The sequence below is a fragment of the Lampris incognitus genome, chromosome 9 (genome assembly GCF_029633865.1).
Source record: "Lampris incognitus isolate fLamInc1 chromosome 9, fLamInc1.hap2, whole genome shotgun sequence".
Classification (NCBI taxonomy): Eukaryota; Metazoa; Chordata; class Actinopteri; order Lampriformes; family Lampridae; genus Lampris; species Lampris incognitus.
This window is the reverse complement of record NC_079219.1, coordinates 58,546,444-58,559,293: the sequence shown is the minus strand read 5'-3', so window position 1 is coordinate 58,559,293 and position 12,850 is coordinate 58,546,444. Positions and strand designations below refer to the sequence as shown.

At 50.1% G+C, this 12,850-nt stretch overlaps 1 protein-coding gene across 1 annotated transcript; it reads left to right on the top strand.

The window, feature by feature from the left end:
- Window positions 1-37: 37 nt before the first annotated feature.
- On the top strand, window positions 38-10,858 carry flcn (folliculin). Its single transcript, XM_056286617.1, has 12 exons — window positions 38-207; window positions 398-607; window positions 762-908; window positions 1,060-1,281; window positions 3,379-3,545; window positions 3,654-3,745; window positions 5,413-5,576; window positions 8,211-8,324; window positions 8,881-9,004; window positions 9,160-9,288; window positions 9,475-9,577; window positions 9,853-10,858. The coding sequence occupies exons 2-12, from the start codon at window positions 398-400 to the stop codon at window positions 10,058-10,060; spliced, it is 1,680 nt and encodes a 559-aa protein (XP_056142592.1). The 5' UTR covers window positions 38-207; the 3' UTR covers window positions 10,061-10,858.
- The last annotated feature ends 1,992 nt before the right edge of the window (window positions 10,859-12,850 follow it).

Genomic DNA, 12,850 nt, shown 5'->3' with positions numbered 1-12,850 from the left:
GTCCGAGGGCTCGAAACCCCCCCCCCCCCAAAAAAAAAGTCGACCATGGGGTTGTGAAAGGGCGGCTCGTTAAGAGTTCGGAGTCTGTCGGTGGTGCGCGTTCTGACCAGCCGCCGCTTTTCCTTCAAGGCGTCGGGACGCGTGGGCCAATGAAGGTCCCTCTGTGAAGCGGTCGGCGGTCTGGTGAATCGGGTGCTGTGCTTAGAGGTAAGGGGTGTCCGCTAAAACCCGGACTACCGTGCGTGTCTCAACTCGGAGCCGCGCCGCAGCGTCCCGACGGCGGCGTCTTGCAAGACGAGCGTTGCGTAACCCCGGTGGCGCTCAGCCGCCGCTGACCTGAAGCGTCGCCGTCACTTGTCGCTCTCTCACTCTCTCTCTCCCCCCCTCCCCCCCGCAGATGAACGCCCTGGTCGCTCTGTGTCACTTCTGCGAACTCCATGGCCCACGAACCTTGTTCTGCACGGAGGCGCTTCATCCTCCATCCCCTTCTCCACCCCAGGCGGGCGCCCCGGTGCCCGGAGACCGGGACCGGGATGGAGACAGGGAGGGGGAGGGACTCACCATGAGGGCCAACAGCTCAGCGTCGCAAAGAGGAGACATGTGTGAGGTAAAGGGTGACGACTGTTGACAGCCAAGCCTTCTATGCTTCACTTTAACCTCGTGTCCCATCATGCACCGCCGTCCCTCATTGTCTTTTTCATCCGGTCATCTCTTCTAACGTGTCCCCTTGGCCTGCACTGTGTCCCTTTCTTGGACCGCAGGGATGTCGGTCTCTGCCTGCGTCTCACCCGGGCTTTGTCAGCGTTGATGACGAGACGGGCATCCGCTTCCTGAGCCACCAGCATCCTCGACAGCCCCAGCTCTTCAGTGTTGTGCGCCAGGCCTGCGTACGCAGCCTCAGCTGTGAGGTAAACCACCACGTGCGTCTGTGTGTGTGTGTCGCACAGCCTCCAGACCAGCACAACTGGTCGTGCACTACATGAACTTACCCATCATCCCTCTCCCTTTTGTCTTCCCTATGCTCCCCCCATTTCTCTGTCCCTTGCTCTTTCACTTCAGGTGTGCCCTGGCCGAGAAGGCCCTATCTTCTTTGGGGACGAGCAACACGGGTTTGTGTTCTCGCACACCTTTTTTATCAAGGACAGCTTGGCGAGGGGCTTCCAACGCTGGTACAGCATTGTCATGGTGGCCATGGACAGGATCTACCTCATCAACTCGTGGCCCTTTCTGCTGCGTCACCTTAGACTGACGATACAGAGCCTGCAGTCCACAGCACTCAAGGTTGGAGACACACACAAGACACTGACATGCTTTTGGTCACGTTTCCCCAAGAGGCTACAGTCCTGAAGAATTACACGTAACCCAATGACCTTTTCAGTACTCTGTCACCGGTGTATTTAAGACAATAGCTTCTCCACAAAACTTAATTAATGATCGCTTTTGCTGTTGCCGGTTTTAATGGCCGTTCTTGAGTTGGACTTTTGCGGGGGTAAATGATGTAGTGCGTCGCATTTTAGCTCTTCAGCATAGCAGCCAAAAGTGGAAAAATGCACCAGGTAGGCTTGAAGAAGACCTTTACCATCATATACACTGCTCAAAAAAATAAAGGGAACACATAAGCAATGCAATGTAGCTCCAAGTCAATCACACTTTTGAGATATCAACCTGTCCAGTTAGGAAGCAACACTGATTTGTGAATCAATTTCACCTTTTGGTAAATTGTCTAATTTCCACCAGGTGGAAATTAGACAATTTGCAAGACAACCCCTATAAAAGGAATGGATTTGCAGGTGGTGGCCACAGACCATTTGCCTGTCCTCATCTTTTCTGGCCGATCTTTGGTTGGTTTTTCATTGTGCTAGTGCCCTCACCACTAGAGGTGGCATGAGGCGGTATCTGCAACCTACAGAAGTTGCTCAGGTAGTGCAGCTCATCCATCCAGGATGGCACATCAGTGCGTGCTGTGGCAAGAAGATTTGATGTGTCTCCCAGCACAGTGTCCAGAGCATGGAGGAGGTACCAGGAGACAGGCCAGTACACCAGGAGACGTGGAGGGGGCCGCAGGAGGACAACAACCCCGCAGCAGGACCGCTATCTGGTCCTTTGTGCAAGGAGGAACAGGAGGAGCACTGCCGGAGCCCTACAAAACGACCTTCAACAGGCCACTAATGTGCAGGTTTCTGCTCAAACAGTGAGAAACAGAATGCATGAGGATGGTATGAGGGCCCGACGTCCACAATTGGGGCCTGTGCTCACAGCCCAACACCGTGCAGCCCGATTGACCTTTGCCAGAGAACATCTTGGTTGGCAGATTGGCCATTGGCGCCCTGTGCTCTTCACAGATGAGAGCAGGTTCACACTGAACACATGTGACAGACGTGAGAGAGTCTGGAGACGCTGTGGAGAACGTTCTGCTGCCTGCAACATCCTCCAGCATGACCGGTTTGGCGGTGGGTCAGTGATGGTCTGGGGAGGCATATCCTTGGAGGGCCGCACAGACCTCTACGTGCTAGCCAGAGGTACCATGACTGCCATTAGGTAGCGGGATGAGATCCTCAGACCCATTGTCAGACCATATGCTGGTGCAGTGGGCCCTGGGTTCCTGCTCATGCATGACGATGCTCGTCCTCATGTGGCCAGAGTGTGTCAGCAGTTCCTGTATGTCGAGGGCATTGATGCTATGGACCGGCCTGCACGTTCCCCAGACCTGAATCCAATCGAGCACCTCTGGGACATCATGTCTCGTACCATCCGCCAACGCGATGTCGCACCACAGACTGTCCAGGAGTTGACCGATGCCCCGATCAAGGTCTGGGAGGAGATCCCTCAGGAGACCATCCGTCGTCTCATCAGGAGCATGCCCAGACGTTGTAGGGAGTGCATACAGGCACGTGGAGGCCACACACACTACTGAGCCTCATTTTGAATCGTCTTGAAGAATTTCCACAGAAGTTGGATCAGCCTATGTTCTCATTTTCCACTTTGATTTTGAGTATGATTCTGAATCCAGACCTTAATGGGCTAATGGTTTTGATTTCCATTGATCATTCTTAGGTTATTTTGCTCTAAACACATTCCTCTGTCTAATAGATAAAGATTTTCAGCTGAAATATTTCATTCATCGAGGTCTATATTGTGTTTTTAGGTGTTCCCTTTATTTTTTTGAGCAGTGTACTTCAACATCAACAACTCAAACTTCTTTTGTTTATTCTGCGCCAGGGAAGGCGCTGACACAGCAGCACTGGTGACTCAGTCTTCAGAACTGTAGCTTTAGATAAACTTACAAAGGTCTGTTTTTAAAACATACACGTTGATAGTTGATTTCAGGTGTGTATGTCGAGATGACCTCTCCTGGCTCCTATCTATCCTCTCCCACAGGTATTTGACGGTGAACAGGGAGTGTGCCCCCAGAGGGCAGTGAGGATGAATAGTGTGTTCTCACCGGCGGTTTTCCCCCATCAGAGGAGTGGAAACGCTGCCAGGTCATTAACCTCCCTCACACAGCACCCTAACCTCTGGGCCAGCCTACATTCTTCCTTCAGCTGGTGAGTTGCCCTTGACTTCACGGCTTACAGTCTCTTATCTCTTCTCATAAGTCCCAGATATTATCCCCCTCATGGATGTAGTAAAGTTTGCTCGTTCCGGTTTTCCAGGCTGCTGAAGGCCTGCGGTAGTCGGCTGACGGAGAAATTGCTGGAGGGCGCCCCCACCGAGGACACACTGGTGCTGATAGAGAAACAGACAGGTGAGGAAGGTAGACCCCAGTTAAGCAGCAAAGTTGACAGACCTGTCCCTCCGTAGGTCACACGATGACTTTCTCTGTCATGAACTGTTAAAAATCACAAATTTGTAGATTTGGCTGTTCAACCCTGTACCTGGTTGAGCAGGTTTATCTTGCCCAATATAGACATGGATTTCTTTCCAATAATTTCATTATTTGGTTAAAAAAAAAAGAAAGAATACAAGGCATGATTAGCTTGGTCATAGGTTTAACATCTGTTGCCTTCTGTATTGCCCTCCAGATAGAATGAGGTCATCAGATGTCATGTGTTTTGCACACTGAACCAGAACCGTCTCTCGAGTCTAAGGTGTTAAACTTGACAGAGTGATTCACAGGGACTATGGGGGAAAACCCAAGTCATTAATTTAACCATTGTGCTAAAAAAAAACCCAATATATGATCTCATATCCTTTCTGGAAAATGTTTACATGGTTTTAAACCATGACGTCCTAAATCATTCTGAGTACGCCAAAGTGGTTCAGTTTTTATACACCCGCTCCCTCGACACAGTCCGCAGCTTTTGCCGCTGGTCCGCTCATGTTATTCCTGTGCCCCGTTTCACGGCTATCTGCATGACATTTCCATCATTACGGATCACCAAAACCAAAGCAGATAATTCTCTTTTATTACCGAGCCGCAAAGCACTGACAATTTTCTCACATAGGCTGCGTTTCAGCGGCATTGCAACCAAATCCAGCTGGTCAACCTGGATCCAGAATTACAGGGTTACGTCTGATTTTGTGTCTTGAGAGGACACTGATGCTCCTGAAACCAGATACCTTTCGAAACTATTTTTGGCTCATCTTAGACTGCAGTTGAGCTTGTCGACTTAAACTGTGTTTGACCATACAGTAGTTTGGGATCTGTTTAGTAGTCATGATTAATGTTAGTCCAATAACAAGAAGGAGCTAAATAATACATTCCCGGGGGGAGATAGTAAAAAATTGAGCCAAATGTTTCGTGGCAAGCGTCTTAATTTCACAATATTCACACCTTTTGCAGGTAAAGGGGGGTGATGGAGGCATGCGCATCCCCGTTCGACTAGCTTTTGAAACGATTTATCAGGGTCAGCGCAGCTCCCTTCAGAAGATGCGTGACGTTACCTGTATATGCTGAACATCTCACTGAAGAGGGACGCACCAAGAGTTCACGCTGATCCTGGTCCTGGGATCGAGAAAATTACCTAAGCTACTTTTTCTCAATTTTGCTCTCAGATTTCCCACTTGGGCATCACGGTGGTGCAGTGGTTAGCGCGGTCGCCTCACAGCAAGAAGGTCCTGGGTTTGAGCCCCGGGGTAGTCCAACCTTGGGGGTCGTCCTGGGTTGTCCTCTGTGTGGAGTTTGCATGTTCTCCCCGTGTCTGTGTGGGTTTCCTCCGGGGGCTCCGGTTTCCTCCCACAGTCCAAAGACATGTAGGTCAGGTGAATCAGCCGTACTAGATTGTCCCTAGGTGTGTGTGTGTGTGTTGGCCCTGTGTGATGGCCTGGCAGCCTGCCCAGGGTGTCTCCCTGCCTGCCGCCCAGTGACTGCTGGGATAGGCTCCAGCATCCCCTTAACCCTGAGAGCAGGATAAGCAGTTCAGCTGATGGATGGATGGATGGATTTTATACTTTTCTTTTATTTCCCCAAAGAACAAGAGGAGGAAATGAGCTGCTGGGAGGGGGCAGACGGGGACGGTTCCAGACAACAGAAGCACCAATCAGAGAGTGAGCTGGACAGGGACTTCCTGTGTGACGATGGGAAATTAGAGGGGTTTCCTGGTCCGAAGTTCAAGTCCTTGAGGCATTTGCGACAGGTATATTTTGGTGCTTTTTGGTGTTGTCTTTAAGTCAGTTAAGCATCATTCCATGAATTACTGTGCTGGGATAGGCTGCAGTATCCCGCCACCCTAATTAGGATAAGCGGCTTGGATCATGGGTGGACTTTGATTTCAGGGAAAGGGAGTGCTGGACATTACGAAAATAACAAAAGCTCTAAGCCAGAGTGGTCGTGGAATAGGTGGGACATCACCGACAGACAGTTCAGGTTACATTAGAATAAATCAGATGAGACTCAAATGATCGCAGTGGGTAAACTGCATTACTGCAGAAACAGAAGTTATTAACTAGAAAGAGAAAGTTGCAAGAAAAAAATTAGGGTAGCACTTTAGTATGGGGAACATAAAAAAACTTAATTACTAGTGAATTAGTAATGATCAAGATGTCACTTTAGTATGGGGAACATATTCTAAGTAACAAACACTTAATTACTAGTGAATTAGTAATGATCAAGATGTCACTTTAGTATGGGGAACATATTCTAAGTAACAAAAACTTAATGTAGAGTAATGTAACACTATGAACACTTGTAGTTGTGTGTGTTGTTATGTAAGAACAGAGCATATTCATTAAGTGTTAGTAAGGGAGAATAACTCTTCTTGTGGTACTACCACCTTATAAAGGCCATACTAAGCAAAGCATATTGAGATGGTACTACTAATAAGCAATACTTCTGAGGTTATAGAGGGACAACTCATAGTTAATGGCTCACTGGTGGTATAATAAGGCCATGCAGAATAAGGCATTAATGAGTACGTAATAATGACCAATTAAGAGCCAATATGTTGCTAATTTGCATGCTAATAAGCACCTAATTAATGGTGACTACGTTCCCCATACTAAAGTGTTACCAAAATTAGCATGGAAGTAATTAAGTGGATAATACGTATGACAACCAAGCCGGTAACACGAGAGCCCGGTTTCAGTCTTACTACTTCAGAGTTTCCCCTTTTTAAAGTAGACTTAACATTAACTAAGGCTCAGTAGGGCTGAAGATGGAGAACAGCTGAGCTGCGGTGCTTGCATGGAATGCGGCTGTGTCAGAGAACAGACCACATCACAACACAGTACACAAGTGTGTTTACCGACCGGAGATTAGATGGCAGCGACTGGGAATGTTGCAGATTGTGGGTTGAGGAGGTCACTCGGATGAGTGGCGAAATGTTCCTCTCTCGGTAAACACTGTGTCCAGATGAACCCATTCAGCTTTCTTTGATTGAAAATTGTGGCTTAACTGATATGCTTGAATGTAAACAAGCGGGAATGACAAAACAACCAAAGACGCAAAACACTGCAAATTTGGAGAAAAATAACATTTGAAGAACTACCGACTAAGATGATGTACATAGTTGCATAGTATTATGTAAAAAATATACTCAGCAATATCATTTTAGGGCATCCGGGTGGCGTGACGGTCTATTCTGTTGCCTACCAACATGGGGATCACCGGTTCAAATCCCCGTGTTGCCTCCAGCTTGGTCGGGCGTCCCTACAGACACAGTTGGCCGTGGCTGTGGGTGGGAAGCTGGATCTGGGTATGTCTTGGTCGCTGCACTATTGCCTCCTCTGGTCGGTCGGGGTGCCTGTTCGGGGGGGAGGGGGAACCGGGGGGGAACTAGCGTGATCCTCCCCCGTGCTACGTCCCCCTGGTGAAACTCCTCACTGTCAGGTGAAAAGAAGCGGCTGGTGACTCCACATGTATGGGAGGAGGCATGTGGTAGTCTGCAGCCCTCCCTGGATCGGCAGAGGGGGTGGAGCAGAGACTGGGACGGCTCGGGAGAGTGGGGTAATAGGCCGGATACAATTGGAGAGAAAAGGGGAGGGGGAGACAACATTATCAGAATCAGAATACTTTTTTTTTTTTTTTTTTAATTTTACGTAATATACATTTAATTGAATTTGGTGTATAACAAAAGGGTCATTTGCATTATATCAAATTGAAATGTGTCTTTGCACACGTGAGCTCATCCATCCCCTGTGTCTCTATGATATGTGTCTCTATACTATGTGTCTCTATGATATGTGTCTCTATGATATGTGTCTCTATACTATGTGTCTCTATGATATGTGTCTCTATGATATGTGTCTCTATGATATGTATCTCTATACTATGTGTCTCTATGATATGTGTCTCTATGCTATGTGTCTCTATGCTATGTGTCTCTATGATATGTGTCTATACTATGTGTCTCTATACTATGTGTCTCTATGATATGTGTCTCTATGCTATGTGTCTCTATGATATGTGTCTCTATGATATGTGTCTCTATGATGTGTGTCTCTATGATGTGTGTCTCTATGATGTGTGTCTCTATGCTATGTGTCTCTATGATATGTGTCTCTATGCTATGTGTCTCTATGCTATGTGTCTCTATGATATGTATCTCTATGATATGTGTCTCTATGATATGTATCTCTATGATATGTGTCTCTATGATATGTGTCTATACTATGTGTCTCTATGATATGTGTCTCTATGCTATGTGTCTCTATGCTATGTGTCTCTATGATGTGTGTCTCTATGATATGTGTCTCTATGCTATGTGTCTCTATGCTATGCTTGAATCTCCGAGCTCTGAACGGTCTCACAGTGCGGTCTGATTGGCCTACAGGTCCTCGGAGCTGCAGAGTTTCGCCAGCTGGCGTGGCACGTGCTCATGGGAAATCAGGTCATATGGCGAGGTGCAGACCAAGGGCTGATCCAGTCGGCGTTCACAGTGCTGAAGGTGCGCTACACTGCTGCTTCATATACACAAATTCTGCCCTGTGCAAGAAACGCTCATCTGCTGGCGGAGCACTTGTGTAAATGCCACGGCCGCCGCCTAACAACCGTGGCGGTCATACCGGTTGTCGTGTTTATCACTGACTCTGAGCACCGATCAGCTTAGCGTAGATTGTGTTGTTAAGATTAGACTTTCTGAACAATTTGCTTTCATGCTCAGGAGCCTCAAAGTACAGTTTATACGTATATATATATATATTGAACAATTTGCTTTCATGCTCAGGAGCCTCAAAGTACAGTTTATATGTGTATATATATATATATATATATATATATATTGAACAATTTGCTTTCATGCTTAGGAGCCTCAAAGTACAGTTTATATGTGTATATATATATATATATATATATATATATATATTGAACAATTTGCTTTCATGCTTAGGAGCCTCAAAGTACAGTTTATACGTGTGTGTATATATATATATATATATATATATATATATATATATATACGCTGAGCAGCCGTTATCGGTCATCTGGTTCTTTGGCCCTCCTAGGCCTTGCTGCCGGTCGGCTGTGTGCGCTCTGTGCCGTGCAGCGCCCAGTATGAGGAGGCCTACAAGTGCAACTTCCTGGGTCTCAGCCCTGATGTGCCCATACCAGCCCACGTCAGCTCTTCAGGTACAGTTGGGTCTCTGACACCCAGCCTGTGGTTGCCAAAAAGCCCAGTGTAAATCCCCCAAAACACTTGGGCTTTTTCAAATTGCAGGTCTAAACATGCATATGTCGGCATTCATGCAGCAATGGTTATTTTTATGTGTTCTTCCCCCTCCCAGAGTTCTCAGTGCTGGTAGATGTGGTCACGCCAGAAAAATGCTCTCAGTACGCCGCTGTAGGTGAAGATGATATCTCCTTATTTTACCAGTTCGCTATCAGCAGTGCCAACACACAGCCCACAGACAGGGGTGAGGACACACACTTGGACATTCACCAACAGTCAGTTGCACAGCTTTGGAGAAAATACAAATGACTTGAAGGAAAACAAACTCGGAGGAAGTAGTTCTCTCTCAGAGGTGGTCACAGAATGAAAAAAAACCAATGCGATCAGATTTAACCGATTTGCTGACTCCGTCTCTGTTTTCTGACCCCAGGTCCGACGCTACTGAATAAGCTGGAGGTGGCCCTATCGAACGAGAACCTGTCCGTCGATGTGGTGTCCCACTGTCTGCTGTGTCTGAAGGAGGAATGGATGAAGTGAGTGAGACGTTGACCTCAGGCCCTCACACAGACACCTATTCGACTGCTTAGGCTGAGCTCAGATCTCCTCGGTTGTTCAGATGTCATGGAAAGGGCAGTAGCTCTGATGTCGTGCAAAACGTTATGAAGGCTGTCTTGTTTTTTTTTAACGAACGTGTGCAAAGTGTTGCGTGTTATTCAGCATGACTGTGCAGCGCTCACCCTTCTTCTACTTCTGTTCTGTCCCCCCCCCCCCCCCCCGCCGCCGTCCTCTTGCTTCCTCTTCTCCCCAGTAAAGTCAAAGTGCTGTTCAAGTTCTCCAAGGTGGACGGGCGAGGGCGGGAGGACACGCAGAAGGTGCTTGCCCTCCTGGGAGCCACGGGGCCGGGGGAGGAGGACAACGTCAGGCTGCTGAAATTCTGGATAACGGGGCTCAGTAAAACCTACAAGAGTCACCTGATGACGGCTGTCAGAGGAGGGGAGAGGAGCCCCAGCCAGTGACGAGACAGACAGACAGGCAGGCAGTGAGATTGGGGAAGGTGACAGTGCAAACATGGGGGGGGGGGGTTAATCATCACTTATCAGCACATAGTATAGTGAGCTGTGTGTGTGTTTTAAGGTGGAAAGAAAGGGAAGAAATTGGGTTCGACTGGGTCAGAGACGTGTTTTTTTGTTCTTTTTTTTTGACATTTTGAAATACTTTGTTGCTCCCCGTGGGGAAATTACGCTCTACGTTTAACCCATCCTGGCCGTGTTAGCGAGGGCCGCCGTGCAGCCCCCGGGGACCGGCTCCAGACAGGAGAGCTAACCCTAACATGCGTGTCTTTTTGATGGCGGGGGAAACCAGAACACCCGGAGAAAACCCGCCGCCGGGGGACACGGGGAGAACACGCAAACTCCACACAGAGGACGACCTGGGATGGACCCCCCCCCCCCACCACCACACCCCCAAGGTCGGACAACCCCGGGGTTCGAACCCGGGACCTTCTCGCTGCGAGGCGACCGCTGAGCACCGCGCCGCCGTGACGCCAAGTTCTGAACCGGCGTTGACGACGTCTTTGGCACAGTAATGAGCGTCTCTTTCGGGGCATGTGTTTACAGCACTCAGTTTTTACTCCGTCCTAACTAATGCTTTCACTTTTTTTGGGGGGGGCGGGGGAGGGGGGGGTGTAAGGGGTTTTTTTTTTTTCCATCAGGGAATTCTTATAGACGACGTTCTCGTACTCGTACGTGAAATATAAATTATTGCGGAGGGCCGGCCGGTTTGTTAACTCCATGTCCAGATGTTTTAAAGTGAAATAAAGGGTTTTTATGAACAGCCGAGCGTGCGTGGTGCTCAGTAATTGGCTCCATCTTGTGGAGAGCGCTCGGAACAAAGAGGGAGCCGAGAGTGGAGCGGCGGGGGGTGGCTGGGGTGGGTGGGGTTGGGGCTCCTGTCTGCGAGCCCTCGCCCGCTAACGTTTTACAACGAGTGGCCCTCGGCCAAGAGACCTCCGGCGCTGTAAGACGAGGCTCTCGGGGCGCTGGTGCCCTGAAATGTGAAGAAGGGGTGCAGGAGTGGGCCTCTCCCGGGTGCTGCTGGACGGCATCAGCAGGGAGCCAGCCTCCGCCGGGGCCGCCGCTGCACGCCGGCCGGCCGGCCGGCCCGGTCCTGCAAGCCTCCCCCCCCCCCCCCCACTCTGCTCACAGTCTTCCCACAGGCATCCGAGCGTGTCGCTTTGCTGAAGTCTGCAGACTCCCGGCAACAACACGTACGTGGATGTGGTTTGTTCAGATTGATTTTGTTTTTAGTTTTTGGAGGGGTTTTTGGTTCTGGGGTTTTTTATTTTGCTTTCCACAACCACACTCTTGCAGCGTTTGGGTGGGGGAGAAAAAAATAGCTTTTTGCAGCGCACCCAAGGTGCAATTACTGAAGGTTAATACGACAGCAGTTTTCTGGAGAGGTAAACGAAACTTAACGCAGGAGTCAGTTGCATCACTCCAGTCTTCCCTAGTAAAAGGGTTTGGAGCCTTTCTCCAGCCGGGGGGGTGGGGTGGGGGTGGGGGTGTGTTTCGTTTTACTCGAACCCCGTGGATGCGTTGTGCAAGACGGACCAAAGCAAAACACGCCAAGGAACGAAGATAACTTGCAGCAAGTGGCTCCAAAAGGGGACCCGGCAGGCGGCACGTTGCAAGCCCCCCTCTGCAGGATCCGGGAGACGGGAAGAAGACCGCTTCGTGCCGGTCTACTATGCATGGCCCCCCGCCCCTCAACGAGCCGGCGTGTAGGTGAAGGGGCTTCCCGTTCATGATGCCCCGGGGAGAGTTGGAATGCCGTGCCGGTGAGGGGGGGGGGGGCTTCTGCCTTCTGATACCCTCCCTGTTTTCCCGTCACCGGGGATGGGGATGGGGGGGGGGGTCTCCTGGGAACCGTCCGGAATTTTCTGGCCTGCGCCCAAAAAGAAAACGTTCAAGAGCAGCAGCATGTGACAAAAGGAAGTCAATTGTGTGCTCCCAGAACCCTGGTCCCCCCCCCTACCCCCCCTCACCCCCTCACCCCCTCCTCCAGTTTGGGGACCAGACAACATGACACGACATAACCCGGCGGTGGTAATGACCGCGTTTCTACCCATGTGAGAGAGCGGAGCGCTGTTGTGGCCTGTTGACTCCCCCCCCCCCCCGCCTCCCCCCCCTCCCATCAGACCCCGTTGTGGCCGGTCCCCCGGGGCTGATGATGATGATCCCTCCTCCGTGTCTGTCTCTCTTTCTTCTTCGCTGAATGACTTGCAACTTTCCTCGGTGTCGTGTTGCAACCTTGTTTGCCTGACTAACGCTGGAATTCGTGATTCCTGACAAGTCCCCGATCATGTGATGAGTAAACGGGAGGGCAGCGGCCGCGGGGAGGAAGACACGGAGCCCAGCGCAGAAATGTGTGTGTGTGCGTGTGCATGCGTGTGTGTGCGTGCGTGCGTGCGTGTGTATGCGTGTGTGTGTGTGGTGGTGGGGTCAAAATGAAAAACATACGCTCCAACGGCATGACTAAGCTTGCCGGGGCCTGGTTTTGGAGGGGGAGGATTGGGATAAGGGGGTGGTGGGGGGGGTCAGGGGCGAGTCGGCGGGGGGAGGGGGGAGCGGCCGGGCCAGTCAATAGTGAGGTAAAACGTGTGGCGGTGGGAGGGGCCGAGACTTAAAGGGAGTAGACGAGCGATCCATATTTGATAGCAGGCACTTTCACTTTGAGCCCAGCCTGTGTGTCTGACTGAGCGTGCACACGAGTGGCCAGAGGGGAGGGAGAGAGAGAGAGGGAGGGAG

Excerpts from the sequence above, each read along its gene's own strand:
- flcn (XM_056286617.1), top strand. The coding sequence starts at position 398 with ATGAACGCCCTGGTCGCTCTGTGTCACTTCTGCGAACTCCATGGCCCA. Across the intron at positions 3,546-3,653 it reads CTACATTCTTCCTTCAGCTG|GCTGCTGAAGGCCTGCGGTA; the intron begins GTGAGTTGCCCT and ends CCGGTTTTCCAG. Across the intron at positions 9,578-9,852 it reads CTGAAGGAGGAATGGATGAA|TAAAGTCAAAGTGCTGTTCA; the intron begins GTGAGTGAGACG and ends TCTTCTCCCCAG.